We start from the raw sequence: 18,747 nt of genomic DNA, 5'->3' as shown, positions 1-18,747 counted from the left end.
TCAGTATGTAAATGCATATGCAAATGGTTTACTAATTTGATTATTAGTACACTGTGATATTGCTGTACCACTTGCAACCTTTTCCTATATCCTCATGTGCACTCTTTGTCTTATTTGTGGAAGTGTATTTGCCTTTTAATCAATTATTCTCACGGAGGTGACCAGTTTGATCCTGATTAATAAATCTTTATGTCACTGTCCTAATGTGTGGTGACTTATATGTTGGGTCCTCCAGGGTTGGGGTTCCTCGACCCTCTGCCTAGGGTTCCAGAAGTGAGAAGAAGTGATTCCGAGGGAAAAATCCAGGTACGTCCACCAACACCTACACTCACAACACTCCACCATACTTACCTATTATAACTAGACCAATCACAATGGGGGTAATTCCAAGTTGATTGCAGTAGCAAGAAAGTTAGCAATTGGTCAAAACCATGTGCACTGCAGGGGAGGCAGATATAACATTTGCAGAGAGAGTTAGATTTGGGTGGGTTATTTTATTTCTGTGCAGGGTAAATACTGGCTGCTTTATTTTTACACTGCAAATTAGATTGCAGATTGAACACACCACACCCAAATCTAACTCTCTGTGCAAATGTTATATCTGCCCCCCCTGCAGTGCACATGGTTTTACCCAATTGCTAAAAAAATTCCTGCTGCGATCAACTTGGAATTACACCCAATATTTGCATTGTCTTACTTTAAGTTAATACACTCGTGGGGTAATCCAGAGTTGATTGCAGCAGCAAATTTGTTAGCAGTTGGGCAAAACCATGTGCACTGCAGGTGTGGCAGATATAACATTTGCAGAGAGAGTTAGATTTGGGTGAGTTATTTTGTTTCTGTGCAGGGTAAATACTGGCTGCTTTATATTTAAACTGCAATTTAGATTTCAGTTTATACACACCCCACCCAAATCTAACACTCTCTGCAAATGTTATATCTCCCCTCCTGCAGTGTACATGGTTTTGCCCAACTGTTAACAAATTTTCTGCTGCAATCAACTCTGAATTAGGCCCTCTGTGCATTAGGGTTACTACTGTGGATGCATGCAACATGTTCTAAAATATACAGTACATTCAACAATACCTGGGCATTATTAGTCCCTTAGAGACCTGGCATAAATTTGTACACGTTAGGGCCCTTGGTGGGTTTCCTTTAGGGTTATTGCTGTCCCTACATGTCCATATGGGATGCAGTCAATTTATCTACAATCAAAATTCCAATGGTCAACATACCGACAACCATTGACCGTCGGTCAAAATCCTGACATGGTCAAAATACAAACATTTAAAATACAAAGTCAAAATACAAACATTTAAAATGTCGACAGGTCAAAAAGTCGACATAACCAGCCCATAGGTGTTTCTATATAGGTGCACACCTTGCACCCATATATTATACTTACCTGTCATGAGTCCCGCGGCAGCAGCCCTGCAGTGCAGACACAAACCACTTGGAAAATGGCCACTGCGGCTATTTTCAAGTGATTTGAGCATGCACATGCTCAATAGACTCTCTTCCTGCTGCCAGAGAGGAGGGGGCCCGTGACAGAGGCTGCACTTAGGTGAACTAGTCTTTGGCAATAAGTTTTTAATTTAAGCCTCATATGCTGCCATAGCTTTTAGCTTCCTCTATTTTTTTGAGGGCTGGCACTTTGACTGTGTGACCTGCAGTGCAGACATAAACCACTTGGAAAATGGCCACTGCGGAGGAGGAGGAGAGGAGGGGGCCCGCGACAGAGGTTGCACATGGGTCCCTCCTCTCTTAAAACGCCCTTGAACTAGCACTTAGGTGAACTAGTCTTTGGCAATAAGTTTATAATTTAACTCTCATATAATGCTGCCATAGCTTTTAGCTTCCTTTATTGGTTGAGGGCTGGCACTTTGACTGTGGGAAGCACTAGGTATATAATAGCTGTACTTGTGATGCTGTTATGTGTCTGTATTTAGGGTTTAACACAATTACAATTTGCTCCTCCCCCGACTGTAGTAGACATGTCTCTCCTGCTAGGGTGCTCCCTGACTCACAGCCACACAGGATGGAGCCGCTGTTGACTTCTATACTCTTGCTGCAAGCATATGGGCTTATGTCAGGAAGCCCTGCCTAAGTCAGGACACCGGCAACCACTTCCTCCTCCGCTCTGCTACCCGATCACCGATGCTTCTTTAGTCCCACAGCCACCAGCTGAGGTGATCGGAGCCTCACTGCTGTGTTCACCACCCACATCAAGCCGTGATAAGTGCTGATAAGCCTTGCACTGGCACCACTGTTATGCTTATCGCTATTCCCCTGTTGCATTAATTGGCACATGCAGCCTCCTCCTCACAACTCACCTGGGGATCTTGAAACTGACCAACTGTTTCCATGGAGCCTCTTATATACAGTGAGCTCTCTTAGGGGGAGCTGGAAACTTCCCAACTACTGCCAGGGAGATCTAGAAGCTTCCCCAGTGACCCAGCTCAGCAGCTGCAGTGCACTCCACCATAAACCACTGAACTCTCCATACTCCTTGTTTTCACAAAATACATATTGCAATATATATATATATATATATATATATATGTGTATATATATATATATATATATCAACAAAAAAATGGAGAAAACCACTTTCTGTTTGTTCAACAATTCACTTAATTCTTATCAGATCATCTCCGTCATTTGTATATGTAACAAAGAATGGGAGAAAAAATATAGTGTAATACAGTTTTTAATATACAAACAACAAATGAATAAAAAATGTGAATCCTCATGATCTTTACATAAAAGGCATAATAATGACAAGGTAGGCTTCCCAGTCAGTGTATGCAATGGGGAATTACCAAATGTGGTGGAACTGTGGTTTAGACAGTTCAAAACAGCTAATAAGGTATGGTGGAAATCCCGGAAACACCACTCACGACCGTCCTGGCTGTTCGTTTCAAAAGGTTTCCTCTGTAGCATCAGAACAGGATAGCCTCCTCCACCAACGCGTTTCCTCCCCTACTGGAGTCTTTGTCAAGGTGTCAGATACTGTTACATATACAAATGACGGAGATGATCTGATAAGAATTAAGCGAATTGTTGAACAAACAGAAGCGCTGGTTAAGTGGTTTTCTCCATTTTTTTTGTTGATAATTGCACTGTTGATGAGGGGTGAAGGATACCTCCAGGAGCTTACTATTGACAGGCTGCTTCTTGCACACGGAAGATTTCTTTAAATCTTTTTTCTGTTACTGTATATATATATATATATATATATATATATTACATTACTGTTAACATATACATGGATATATAATAAGTCGAATTTAAAACATTTTTACCTCAAATCATACCTTCCAACATGACCCTCTCCAGGAGGGACATAATGCTCTGCTTCTAGACTTTTAATGTATGATTGCCGGCACCTGTTTTGAACAGGTTAATAAATAAGAAAGGTGCTTCAGCACAGGTGAGGACAATCACACAGTAAGAGGGAAGTCCAGGAGCAGAACATTCTGTCCCTCCTGGAGAGGGTCAGGTTGGGAGGTATGCTCAAATACATATATATATATTCTCATTTATACAATGGGTGCCTTAACTGAATAAGACTACATGCAGAGCCGGATTAAGGGGGGGTTCCTGGGGGTAAGTACCCCGGGCCCCCCTTTCTAAAAGGGCCCCCTGCCATCCGCCACAGGTCGGATCTTTACCGATCCGATCTGCAGCGCTCCAGGATCCCCTCGGCACTGGCAGGCATACTCGTAGCCGCCGGCGCCGCATAGATGTCAGGACAGGACAGCTGAGTGCAGCAGGAGGCGGAGGAAGTGGCCAGCCTGCTGCACTACCGCCGGGCGCCCACGTGCGATGCGCCCGGCACTTGTCCCTGCTGCTGCTGCCGGACTCCCGCGGTGCTCCTTGTTCTTTTTCCTGCCGCCGCCGGGCTCTCACATGGGGTGCATGGTGCACCCGGTTCCTGCCGCCGCCGGGCTCTCACATGGGGTGCACGGTGAACCCGGTTCCTGCCGCTGCTGGAGCCACACAGTGAACTTACTGGTAGGCTTTAGTATTAAATCAAAAACATCGTATATGTTCCTCTCCCACCCTGCACCCCCCCAATCACCATGCATCTTCTCCCAACCTGCATCCCCCCCTCACCCTGTGTCTTCTCCTAACCTGCACACCCCCCTCACCCTGCGTCTTCTCTCAACCTGCACCCCCCCCTCACCCTGCACCCCCCCCTCACCCTGCACCCCCCCCTCACCCTGCATCTTCTCTCAACCTGCACCCCCCCTCACCCTGTGTCTTCTCCCAACCTGAACACCCCCCTCACCCTGCGTCTTCTCCCACCCTGCACACCCCCCTCTCACCCTGCACACCCCCCTCTCACCCTGCACACCCCCCTCTCACCCTGTGTTCTATCTCACCCTGCACACCCCACTATCACCCTGCACACCCGCTATCACCCTGCATCCTCTCCCACCCTGCACCCCCCCTCACACCCTGCGTCCTCTCCCACCCTGCACCCCCCCCTCTCACCCTGCATCCTCTCCCACCCTGCACACCCCTCTATCACCCTGCCACCCTGCACACCCCCCTCTCACGCTGTCTCCTCTCCCACCCCTCTATCACCCTGCGTCCTCTCCCACCCTGCACACACCCCTCTCATCCTGTGTCCTCTATCACCCTGCACACCCGCTCTCTCCCCCTGCATCCTCTCCCACCCTGCACACCCCCCTCTCACCCTGCGTTCTCTCTCACCCTGCACACCCCCTCTCTCCACCTGCGTCCTCTCCCACCCTGCACACCCCCCTCTCTCCACCTGCGTAATCTCCCACCCTGCACACCCCCCTCTCTCCACCTGCATCCTCTCCCACCCTGCACACCCCCCTCTCTCCACCTGCGTCCTCTCCCACCCTGCACACCCCCCTCTCACCCTGCGTCCTCTCTCACCCTGCACACCCCTTCTCTCCCCCTGCGTCCTCTCCCACCCTGCACACCCCTCTATCACCCTGCGTCCTCTCCCACCCTGCACACCCCCCTCTCACGCTGTGTCCTCTCCCACCCCTCTCTCACGCTGTGTCCTCTTCCACCCTGCATACCCCCCTCTCACCCTGTGTCCTCTCCAACCCTGCACACCCCCCTCTCACCCTGTGTCCTCTCTCACCCTGCACAACCCCCTCTCACCTGGTGCCCCCCTCCCACCCTCTCCCATTCTCTTCCTCTTTCCCTCTCCCCAATATGTCCTATTCACACCCTGCATCCCCCCCTCTCTCCTGGTGCCCCTCTCCCACTCTGCAACACTCTCCCACCCAGTGTCCCTATCCCCAATATATCCCTCTCCCACCCTGCATCCTCTCCCACCCAGTGTCCCAATACCCAATATATCCCTCTCCCACCCTGCATCCTCTCCCACCCAGTGTCCCAATACCCAATATATCCCTCTCCCACTCTGCAACACTCTCCCACCCAGTGTCCCTATCCCCAATATATCCCTCTCCCACCCTGCATCCTCTCCCACCCAGTGTCCCAATACCCAATATGTCCCTCTCCCACCCTGCATCCTCTCCCACCCAGTGTCCCTATCCCCAATATATCCCTCTCCCACCCTGCATCCTCTCCCACCCAGTGTCCCAATACCCAATATGTCCCTCTCCCACCCTGCATCCTCTCCCACCCAGTGTCCCTATCCCCAATATATCCCTCTCCCACCCTGCATCCTCTCCCACCCAGTGTCCCAATACCCAATATATCCCTCTCCCACCCTGCATCCTCTCCCACCCAGTGTCCCAATACCCAATATGTCCCTCTCCCACCCTGCATCCTCTCCCACCCAGTGTCCCAATACCCAATATATCCCTCTCCCACCCTGCATCCTCTCCCACCCAGTGTCCCAATACCCAATATATCCCTCTCCCACCCTGCATCCTCTCCCACCCAGTGTCCCAATACCCAATATGTCCCTCTCCCACCCAGCAACCCCCCTTCCTCTGCCACTCTCCCCATTATGTCCTCCTCCCACTCTGTATCCCCCATCTAAGCCAATGCCCCCTTCCCCCTCAGTCTTTCCTCCGCCATGTGTCCTCCCTCACATCCAGTGCCTCTTAAGGACACGCCCCTTTTTCAGCGCACACGCCTTTGACGTGCGCAACAGTACACCCTGGAATTTATAAAATACCCTCACTTCAAAATTCCCATTTCGACCACTGTATATGTGTGTGTGTGTGTATGTATGTATGTATGTATGTATGTATGTATGTATATGTGTGTGTGTGTGTGTGTATGTATATGTATGTATGTATGTATGTATGTATGTATGTATGTATGTGTGTGTGTGTGTGTGTGTGTGTGTGTATATATATATATATATATATATATATATAATTCATCTGCCTGCCTCTTTATTAGGGGCCCCATTGTCTGAAGTGCCCCGGGCCCCCCATAGCCTTAATCCGGCTCTGACTACATGTATGTACAGTAATGCATTGTTTACATTTGTTTCCCATAAAGTCTATCGGCAGTATTCAATTCTTTTCACCCCCATCCACACTCATTCTGTTTTTGCTGATGGGCGTGTTATAATGCAGCTAAACCTGATTACTATGGGTGTGATATGCACAATAATGGGAATCACTTTAGAAGGGAGATTGGGCATGATAAATCATTATACCGGCCGTTGAGTGTGGCGAAGTTTTGGAATTAGAAAATGCTGTTTATAATTGAAGGTTGATATACTGTACAAAAGACATAATCCACCCAGCAATGTATTAATGTTTTTTGGGTCAGTTCTTATTTTCCATTAATACAGATGATGTGGCTAAACCACATGACTACATTTTTTTTACAGATATGCCTCATCAAGATGAAAAGGATCATATGATTAATAATAATAATAACAACAGTAATGGGAATACTGCAATATGTTAAAATTATACCATTTAATTTTGCGGACATATTCAATTGGGGCAAAATATTGAAAAAAAGTACAGGGTTTTTTCCTCAACCACAAGGTTTTTCCTATTCAGCTGAAGTAGAGAAAATCAGGTGTTGTAATTTCTTTCGAAATGCTGGCTGCTTTTTTCTCGCAGCCCCAGAACCAGTCCAATCTAATACTGTATATAAAAATGAAAATCTGTCATTCTGTCCTTCTGTCTTTCTATACAAATCCCCAGTTTACAAGCGAAGATCGTGAAATTTTACGTACAAGCGTATTAAAACATGGTGGAGGCAACTAAAACAATTTGAAATCCCTAGCACCCCTAGGGGGGCAGACAGCAGCACAGAATATATCAGGAGACAGCATAACTCCGGAATTGCTGGAGCAATGTACTCAAAAATTGGTACACATATGCCTTACAATCTGGCAACAAACACTGTGGTGGGAATCACCCCTAGCACCCTTAGGGGTGAGGCAGCAGCACTGAGTGTTTCAGCAGACAGCATAACTCTGGAATGTCTGCAGCAATTTACAACAAACTTGGTACACATATGACTTACACTCTGGAAATCAACACTATGGGGGTCAGACCCCCCGAGCACCCTAGGGGTGGGTCAGCAGCACAGAGTATGTCAGCAGCCAGCAAAACTGTGGAAGGCCTGGAGCAATTTACACCAAGCTTGGTACACATCTGACTTAAAATCTCGGAACAAACTCTGTGGGGGTTAGACACCCCTAGCACCCCGAGGGGTGGGACAGCAGCACAGAGTAATTCAGGAGACAGCATAAATCCCCGATGGCTAAACCAATTTACACCAAACTACGTACACATATGACTTACACTCGGGAAACAAACAATATGGTGGTGAGACACCCCTAGCACCCCTAGGGGTGGGTCAGCAGCACAGAGTATGTCAGCAGACAGCATAACTGTGAAAGATGTGGAGCAATTTACACCAAACTTGGTACTCATCTGACTTGCAATCTTGAAAACACCCCTACCACCCCTAGGGGTGGGACAGCGGCACAGAGTATTTCAGGAGACAGCATATCTCCCAAATTGCTAGACCAATTTACAACAAACTGGGTACACATATGACTTACACTCGGGAAACAAACAATGTGGGGTTCAGACATACCTAGCACCCCTAGGGGTGGGACAGCAGCACAGAGTTTTTCAGCAGACAGCATAACTTTGGAATGCCTAGAGCAATTGACACCAAACTTGCTACACATATTGCTTACACTCTGTGAACAAACACTGTGGGGGTAACACACCACTAGCACCCCTAGGGGTGGGCCCGCAGCACAGACTATATCAGGACATGCATGATATGTCAGTGATGACAGGGCTGCATGTGACAGGGGCAGTGACTTGATGTAAAGAGGGGAATGGAGGTAGCACGAACCCACACACTGAGAGTTATATAATGGAAGTAGCACGGTCCCCCAGCAGCACATTGGGTTTTAAATTTTATTGATGTGTATAACATTTTACATAATTTTTTATACTTTGTTATTTATACTGTGTGCTTAATATTTTAATTAATTTTGGTAAACAAACATTCTTAAACTCCCAGGCAACGCCGAGTACTCCAGCTAGTATTTCATAAAATTGTTATTTTAAGGAACAATTTTTATTACTTGCTCCAGAACCCCTTGGACACCCCCCCACCCCATGACAGATTAAACAATTGGAAGTTTCCAGTTAGCTGAATTAGTCCATAATTACCTTATCTTCCAGCAGCAATGTCCTCCTGTCACTCCTCCTCCTGAGACCTGTCACTATCGGGATGGGTATGAAATGCCGGCTGTTGGGATGCCACTGCTCAGGAGACCACCACAACGGCATCCTGACAGTTAAAATCCTGACAAGGAGTGGTAAGTAGTCTAACCCTCCACCTACCCTACCTTAACCCTCCCTTTTAGGTTCCTAACCCTAACCTTGCCCCCACAGCCTAACCCTAACCCCCTCGGGTGGCTCCTATCATTGGTGTATGTCCCTGTCATCAGATGTAAGTGTGGAGCATAGCAGAGAAAAGTGTGTCCCAACACATTGGTGAGTCCCCGGTGTTCCGTGGCTGCATTTTTGGATGACTACAAAACATTTTGCAACCAATTTTTTTAAAATTGAATATCGGGGGTATCAGGAGCACACATACCCAAAGTAATTAAAAATCGGTTGCGGGGTCCACATACATTTTTGCAGCCAAAATCCCGCCTGTAATTGACTATTCCCCTTAGAGTTTCATTTTCTAAATATATATTTATTCAGCAGGGAATCCTTTAGAAATACATTTATAAACATTCTATTATTTAAGCCAAAGCAAATTCATATTGTGTTTTCCGCAACCCATGAATGCAATATTTCAGGTCACATTTGTTAATTACGATAATCCATCTGCTTTCAGCTGACAACATAATTACAAATTTAGCAGTTTGTTGTTCAACTATTCCATTTACCTAAATGGAAATGTTTTCTGCATTGTATAAATTGTATTTGAAAGATTAGGCAGCTGTACAGATATTTTCGTTGTAAAATAGTGAGTTGCAAAAGGATCTTAAAGTACTGCATTTCACTTCAAAAACACAATGTGCTTTGCTGATTGTTTTAAAAGCATAACTCAGTGCCAAACCATCACTGGCAAAATGTAATGTATTTATGAAATGAAAAATGTGACTCTCTGAGATACAGGGTATTTTATCTGAAAGCATCTGGGATACTTGTGTTTCACACTAAATTAACCATTACAGTTAGGAAACAAGACTTCTAACTGGTTAGAGCAAAGGAAGTACTGTTTCTAGACAAGTTGACTCCCAATTCAAACAGAGAAAAAAGCCACCGACCCCCGAACAGTCATTGTGAAAAAAAACATGTTTTGCATGCACCTACAGTAAGGCTCGTGTGTGCTTGACTAAAGGTGGTGGGACCTTGCAGGAAAACAATACTTTACAATCCAGTTAGGTCCATGACACAGTATTTTGCACCACAGAATAACGTCCCTTACAAATTATGCCTCACAGTTATGATTCCCGACACCATATTATGTCCCACACAGTAATGCCACTTACACATTATGGCACACAGTTATGCCCCTGACACCATGATATGCCCTACACAGTAATGCCCCTTGCAAATTATGGCACACACAGTGAGGCTACCTACTTTTAAACTAACTACTCATTGTCAGGATTTGGTGCCCGCATCTTCTCCTCTTCTCCCAGCTCATTGTCAGGGGTTGCTGTCAGCATCTTCCTCCCTTCTCCCAGTCGCCAGTGGGTCAGTGTGGTCCAGGCACTGCCGTGTACCACTATGAGCTCCTGTAATATTTTCTTGTTATTAGAGGTCCTATAGTACCTCTAGCATGTTTCCCCTCAGGTGGCGGCCATTTTGGCAGGGTCATTTTCAGCTGTATTCTATGGGAATGGCCAGTATGCATTAAATAATAATGCAGATAGTGGTCATAGGCCCCCTTTGCAATCGCACAGCTCGCCCGGCCCTAGAAACGCCACTGATTAAAGGAATAATTTCAATCAACCCTTTCTCTTTCCATCATAACCCAATGGCACAGGCAGTGTTTCAACAGTATTTGTTCATTTCCATGAGTTCACTATTATCCATTTGCATTTGCATTCACTATTATCCATTTCACTTTAAACACTGGAGAACAATGTATGTAGGCAGGTCAAGTGTTTTAAAACAGGTTGTATAAATCCGAGATAATACAGTATATCAGTATCCCTAACTAACAATGAAGTGATGACAGAAGTTTGTACATCTCTATATCCCCTCCCTCTCCCCTTTCTGTCACCCTGCATCTTTCTATCACCTCGCTACCGCCCTGCTTCTCTCTATCCCCTCTCTACCGCCCTGTGTCTCCCCTTCCTACTGCCCTGCTTCTCTCTATCATTTCCCTACTGCCCTGCATATCTCTATCCCCTCCCTACCACCCTGCATCTCCCCTCCCTATCAGCCTATGTCTCCCTATTACCTCACTACTGCCCTGCATATCTCTATCCTCTCCCTACTGATCTGTGTCCTATATATCCCCTCCCTATCTCTCTATCCCCTCCCTACTGCCCTGTGTCTCTCTATCCCTTCCGTGTCCTGCATCTCTCTATCCCCTCCCTATCACCCAACATCTCTCTATCCCCTCCCTATCATCCTGCATCTTTCTATCCCTTTCAGAAGGTAATGACTTTTACTGAACCACAGTGGGGTGTTGAGGGGGTGAGCCTGCAGTGCTGGGAATGCTTTTTAAATGTAGGGGCCAATGTGTTTTTTTCATGGAGGAGATCCTTTCAAGAATTTGCTATGGGACCCACAAAGTTCTACCTATGCCCCTACCTATAATATATCGTAAAAGGATTATCACATCTAAATTAGAATCACAGGAGAGGTTTGGGAGCAGATAAAGTGATCATGGCAAAGAGAAAGCAAACCATGGACTATTGCTTAATGGGGACCTCTTCATGAAGACTTATTAGCACCATTATAGAAACTAAGTAAAGATCAGAAAACAGTTAATATTTACTTCTGATGGTATAAAAGAAAACTAATTATAGCAGAACAATCATATAAACTATAGAACATCATATTAAAAAATATATTTTTATATGTATATTATAGAGTATAAGTACAAAGCAAAACAAAAACAATTAGTGTCCCTTTTAGTGTCACCGTTCTATTGATTGTGCTTAGAGTTGTGGCTATACTTAAACATTAAACACTTTAAAAAAAATTGCTGCTACCTTTTTGTGTCGATTATTGTCATGTCGACCTTTTATACCTGTCGACCTTACCCACTGTCTACCTTTTATAGCACCTGTCAGTGGTGCACGCAGGGGGGGTTTCTGAGTACCCAGACCCCCCCCCCTGATAGACCACATTTATTTTTCAGAGATGGAGACAGCCTTGTCTCCGTCTCTGCACTGGCTGCGAGCCACCCACAGTCGCGATCAGAAGGGAGCTGCCGCGATCAGAAGAGAGCTGCTGACCATACAGAGAGCTCTGAATGGCAGAGCTCTCTGCTGCACTGACTGGATACAGATGGCTGAAGGTGCTGCTCCTGAGCCTCGGAACACAGAGAAAGTGAATGCATTTGTGTAAGTATGATACTGTGTGTGTGTGTGTGTGTGTGTGTGTGTGTGTGTGTGTGTGTGTGAATATGCTATACAGTATGTGTGTAAGTATGATGATTGGTGTGTGTGTGTGTGTGTGTGTGTGTGTGTGTGTGTGTGTGTGTGTGAATATGCTGTATGTTTGCCTGATGTGTGTGTGTATGTGTGCACTGCATGCTATGCGTGTGATTGTGTATGTACTGTATGCTAGTGTGAATGTATGCACTTTTGAATACACTACAGGTGCTGGCAAATAAGACTTTTTAGATGGTTTATTTGTTTCTTTTTGCTGTATGTGTACGCTATATGTGTGACTATATGTGTGTGTGTATGTATACTGTGTGTGTGTGTGTGCTGTGTGTGTGTGTTTGTAAGTATACTTTGTATATATGTGCAGATGTGTATGTGTGTGTGTATGTATGTGTATGTGTAGGCCTGTCAGCCTAATGCACGACGACCATCTGTGTTCGACGTATCTTCTATACCACACCCCTTGAGTGTATTTACATGTGTATTCCAAAATCTGTAATAAAGAAATTCTGTGCGGCAATTGCTTGTTTTGTTTCAAATGCACAATTAGTCACATTTGCAGAAATAAAATGTATACTACACACATATTTGCAGTTAGTAAATCACTTTCTCAGAGTCTATGTGGTATAGTTGTATCCAGAATCCTTTACTTGTGCCACACATAACTAGAAAAAATAGATATAAATATCGGAGCTTTTTTACAAAATAGACATTGGGCCAAATTTGTGGTGAGTTTATGAAGTCCAATGCAAAGCCTCAACAACAGGCTGCCAAAGTAATACATAAACTCTATCATGTGCAATCATTTCGACAGTACTAAACATTTACCGTACTTTAGAGTCTGTAAAATGAATGCATTATGGATTAGTCCCAGGCACTTAGCATTTGTCCTTATTATTCCTAGAGGAGTGCTGTTTACTATTAGAATATTTCACTTGGTGGAAATTACCTTTAAGATACCTACTCATAAAATAATCTGATTTGAGGTAGCTGTGGCTCATTAGATATATTTTCTCTTATGTGATTATAAATCACTATTTCCTAGTTCACAATTTGAAAGTAATTATATCTTGTGAAATTATGTACAAATACCAAACATTGCTGAAAACCAGTGTTACTGGATTATCAATAGATGTAGATAGTTCCAGCAACAGGGGGGGGGGGGGGGGGGGGGCAAAGGGGACACTTGTGTCAAGCTCCCGAGGGTCAGAGATGCCCCGAGTATCAGGGACACAAAAATGGGGATCCCTGAAGCTATGCCGGCAAGAAACGAAGGATTATCCAGCAGAGGCACCTGCTAATAGTTTACCTTCTGTAACAAGGGACTGACAGAAAGCAACAGCACAAATAAAATCAAAGTGACATGCTACTGAGGTAAGCCCTCCGGAACTTTGTTAATTTATTTAGTAACCGCTAACAAGAGGAGCTCTTACATAAAGAGGAGGACTGCGTATTTCACAAATGCACTGGATTTTATCTTTTTACAACTATAAACTTTATAACAACTAAAAAGCTTTCACAAAGCATCTTTTAATGGATTATTCTATAAGATACCCTGATCAGTGCCCTCTGTTTTACTATGATTGACTCAGGTCATATTTTTATGATTTAAGTATTTCTAAAGACCTACTGTGTTCTTATTGGATTCTCTGAAATTCTATATTTTTGTACTGGGAAACAATTTTAATTGGACAATCTATTTATTCTGAACATACAAACTTACATTTGTATATAAAGTATATATTTATATGTGTGTGTATGTATATATACAGTATATATGTATGTATGTATATATGTGTATGTAAATATGTATGAAGGGGGGTTGGGGAGGTGGGGAGGGCCTTACAGATATCAGTGTACCGGGCCTCAAGATTATTGTTGCCGGCCCTGGCTATAATATGTTCTTCACAGGAAGGGTAGTAAACAAGTGGAATAGCCTCCCAGCAGAGGTGGTAGAGGCTAAGACAGTAGAGCAATTCAGACATGCATGGGTTAGACATAAGGATATCCTTACAAAGAAATAAAGATCAAATAGGGTTTAAGGTAACAATATGGTTAAAAAAGGGTCAGACTAGATGGGCCAAGTGGTTCTTATCTGCCATTAAACTCTAAATGCCACTGTGGCAGGGAATTATGTGAATTTGCAGAATATGTATGTGCTAGAGGCGATCGCTGAAGCAAAATGCATCTCACTGGTGCGCTTGCCTCTGCTGGATTGACAGGCAGAGGCGGTCGTGGGGCAGAGGGGGTGTCCCCCCTGCATGTCAGAGAATCTGATTGTAGATGTGCTAATTTTAGCACATCTACGATCAGCTCTGAATCATCCCCCATATACTGTACATACAGTAAATAACTGGTTATAAATAAACAGCAATAGTTAAACTTCCAGTATAGGATATATAATATGTATATGTACAGTACACATTTGTGTGTATTAAAATTAACTTTCTGCAATAAAATTAATTTACCAATTGCAATAATCTAGATCTACATGGCTTCATTAATTACCCAAGTGTACGTCCATCTAGCATATTTAAGGCGCATCTCTTCATTAGTTTCATCTTTTCTTAAATTATTTTGATGAAATGCTATATTCAAGTATATCTTGAAGATAATGAAAGTCTTTATTTAATATGCTACAGTTGTGTGTTTGAAGGCTTTTTTATTGCAGAAAGAAATTTATTTTTCTGGCACAATACAAACGGAAAGAGCAAAATTCGTCTCTGTAATAGGAAAGGATGAGTTCTTATTTAAGCACTTTGAGCAGGTGGGAAAGCTGAGTGGAGAAACTGAAAATGCCTCCTTAAATGTGGTTCTTCACCTAGCCAATTCATGCTGCAAGAGGAAGTCACATTTGTCTGCATTTGTGTAGCACTAACTGCATTTGACAATTCTGAAAAGAAATAAACATTAAGGAGTCGGACCTGATGCAGAGCTGGAAGTAATTTAAGTGTATACTGGTTTGATGCTAGATATCACCGATGGGAAACTGCACCTGCCATATACTGTACTACCCAGGGGCGCTTTAAGAGAGGAGGGGACACGTGTGCAGAATCCGGATGGGCCCCCTCCTCCCCACAGCATCATAGGCTATGGCATTGTGTACTGCACATGCACAGGTCTCCGGAAACATGGACCCGCCATGGTCCGAAGACAAAATTAGATTTTTGCTGTGTTTGCTGTGGATGCAGTGACTGCATCGCCCATTGTGGGACTCCAGACTGGTAAGTATTACAACAACATAGGTGCAGTGTGTGTGTGGTGTGGGCCCAGCTAGACCCATGGGCCCTTGTGCACCGCACACATTGCACCCATGATCGAAACGCCAATTGAACTACTGTAGGTGATATGCCTCCAAACATTGCCTATGTTAGATCTCCCTGTTACCTTTCAGCTCTGACTCATCAGTCGTAATTGTAGATGGAATCAAAAAGCTACAATTTTGTATCATTTACACACATATACGAACATTTCCAAAGAATGACCGGTGCATGCAAAATGCATTCTGCAAAAGAGAATACCATATGTTCAACTTTGAGTAAGTGTCTAAGTATACAGAGCAAGTTTAGGACAAATAATTTCATGCAACCCATGGTGGAGGGCAGTGGCAGATTGGGATGGAAAACCAGCCCGGGAAATTTATGGAAGCAGCCCTAATGGCGGCATGGTCTGTTGCATGGGTGGGATTTGTTGAGGGGGCAGGATTCCTCCTTGTAGGGTCTGATTCTGAGTTGGACGCAGTTGCTTCCTTCCTTTCATTGTTTGCTGCAGTTGTATCTGTGACTTTATGCTAATGACACTACAATGCACTTCCCTGGTGTACATCTGTGCATCCAAATATGCAAGAAATGAGATGTCCACTTTCAGTGTCTACAGATGCTGCAATCTTGCTTTGTGTATCATTAGACGGCACTATCGGTCGCACCATTGGAACTATCACTGACCATATGCTAGGTACAGATCATCCATCTGAGTATGGCCACCAATGTGAGCTATTTAACATCTCTATATGCAACCACTTTCAGCAACACGCCCATAATACATTATATCTGTGTTTGATTAGCTAATCTCCTGTAACCACAGAGGAATGGCCAACACATTTCTAATACACTTCTTGTTGTGTGCCTCTGACTCTGTACCGCAACTCTGTATGAACACCATTCCAGTGCATATATGCGCTATGCAACTTAGATGCAAGTACAGATAAAAAACATTGCAACAGGAAAAAACACACGCATTGGTCCCCACAGATAAGAATAAAACAAAATGGACCCCACAGGAAAAAAAAATAAATAAATATATATATATATATGTATAATATAGCTTTGGTATTACAATTTGTTTAAAATTTCCACTGCTGTTTGAAAGGCCCAGTGATACCAAGAGGCTTTATAATTCTTGTCTGTAACATCTATATATTCATGTATTTATTAACACTTACAGTATATAGCGCTAGCATATTCCATTGCACTTTCTCTCAAAGTCGGGCAGGAACAGATTGGGAACTGAAAGTGGCCCTGGAAAAATATGTAGAAGTGGCCTCACATTGGCCGCACCAGAGGTACACCGTGTACCATGGCAGCAGCACCACCCCTAACATGCCAACGAACAAAACAGGCCAAACATGCACATCGGCCCACCTGGAATCTTCCTTGTGAGCCCTATGGCCAATCCACCCCTGGTGGTAGGTAAGAAATGCAGGGCCCTAAATTAATTTCTCCCACTTATATACAATGCAGTGTTGCGCTCCAAAGAAGACTTGTAAACTGTACTCTCTTTGCTTCTATCAACACATATTGGCTTAACTTGCAAATCCATTCACTTCATCCATGTTCTTGTTGCATACAATATTAAGAGACGTACATCACATTAAGAATGTTCATCACATTTACAACAGTGAACAATTAACAAGTCTTTTATTACCTAGCATGATGAATGGTATTCCCAGGAAAGTAGAATTGTATTTTCCTCCAGTCAGATTGATGATCCCAGCAGCAGTGAGTGTAGAAAGGGTAACAGTTACCAATCCAAGTAGACCGAGCCAAGGTTTACTTCGGACACAGTCCTGCATGGAGCAGCACAAAATGGCCAATGAAACAACTAAGACTAGGCTTGTAATCAAGTAACGTTCCGCAACCCTGCTGGTTTTCTGAAAATCCTCTCCTAGAGATGAAGACGTGAAAGGATACAATTTGACCTCTTTATTTAATCTTTGAAAGCTTTCTACAGTCTCACAGAAAATAGATTCCCACTTTTCAGCCACCAGTTCATTGAGTGTGTTTATCGCCTGCAGATAATACGTGAGTTGAATGGCCTCTGCAGACTTCACGCGATCTTTGCTGTGCACAGTGACACCTCCCAACTGGTGCCCATTGTACACTTCTCTGCCATCTTTTAATTGTGTGATGGGATAGGTGATGACAAAATTTGTTCGATTTAGGGATCGAGCTGCCTTCAATTCTTCCAAAATATGGACTATATCATCCACAATGCAAGTCTTTTCATTGCTCAACATGCAAATGTGAGCAAATGTGTAATTAAACCCCGGTTGATGAACTTGAATCCTTTTCACTGCAGAGTGCAACTACAAAAGAGAGAAAGAAGAAAAGAGAACCCAAATAAAATATTAATTTGTAATGTTATGCTCATTGCTTTGATGTTTTAGAAAACTCATGGCAACTGGAGCACAGAATGAGAATTGAAACAATTATGTGACTGAAAAATTATCTAGCAACAATGCATGCTTTCTCTTTCATTAATTAACACAAAATATTTATGCAGGGTCTGTTATAAACATCCAGCATACAAATGTAGGCCAATAGGACTGCTAGTAACAGAGATCAACCCAGCTAATAATACAACATTCAAAACTTCAGAATACTTAGAGACATCTTAATCTACCATACATTGGTTATAACAACCTCAGATAGCCTGACTTATCATGTTGGAATAACTCTGTTGATGTAGTTGTCATAAAGTATTATATTTAATTTTTTCCTTTCACTATCATGGATCCTAATTAGCCACAGCTATTTTCCCTTTTAGTCAATTCCCCAGGGATAACTTCCAAAGTATTTAAGTCTGTACCCAAGCAAATTTGATATTGCTTTTTTGGGGGGACATATAGATATTTTTTTATACCTTGGTTGAGTAAATATCTAATTTATATTATCTAATTTATACAAAAAAATATTTTATTAACTACAGTACATTAAGATAATGAAACCAACTGACAAAATATAGACCTACAGTATTTTATTCTGTGGCTTGTCACATTTTTAAGACCATCAAATGTATTTACTTTTGTGGATGCGAAGTGCATATTTTGGTACATAATAAAATTAATATGCAATAATATATGTATAGCATATGTCAATATGCAAAACAATGGTCTGGAATGTTAAAGACATCATGATGTATATACACATTCTAGCGCTTTATGTGCTATGAGTCAACTAGGATCAGATAATCTATTTAAGGCAGAAGATACTATAACTGGTAAGTCCTCCTTGTCACAAGGGAGCACCGCAACTCATGGGTATAACAACCTCTATGAGATGCATTTTTTATGTATGAGTCAGGTGCCAGAGGTAGTTGCTTTTGGACAAGTTCTTATATTGATGTAGGATTAACATTATTAGGGGGAATTCAATTAGCTGCGGTAATTTACCGTAGGCTATCCAATTAGCACAAAAGGG

At 43.4% G+C, this 18,747-nt stretch overlaps 1 protein-coding gene across 2 annotated transcripts in view; it reads right to left on the bottom strand.

Annotated features, from left to right (window-relative positions):
• The window catches only part of PTCHD1 (patched domain containing 1), a 355,724-nt gene that overhangs the window by 198,798 nt on the left and 138,179 nt on the right, over window positions 1-18,747 (bottom strand). For both annotated transcript variants that reach the window (XM_063955774.1, XM_063955775.1), the window contains exon 3: window positions 16,973-17,633. In XM_063955774.1, the coding sequence (XP_063811844.1) occupies window positions 16,973-17,633 (661 nt within the window). The remainder of the gene's footprint in view (window positions 1-16,972; window positions 17,634-18,747) is intronic.

The sequence above is a fragment of the Pseudophryne corroboree genome, chromosome 2 (assembly GCF_028390025.1).
Source record: "Pseudophryne corroboree isolate aPseCor3 chromosome 2, aPseCor3.hap2, whole genome shotgun sequence".
In the NCBI taxonomy this organism is placed as follows: Eukaryota; Metazoa; Chordata; class Amphibia; order Anura; family Myobatrachidae; genus Pseudophryne; species Pseudophryne corroboree.
The sequence above is the reverse complement of the archived record's forward strand: the minus strand, read 5'-3'. Positions and strand labels throughout refer to the sequence as shown.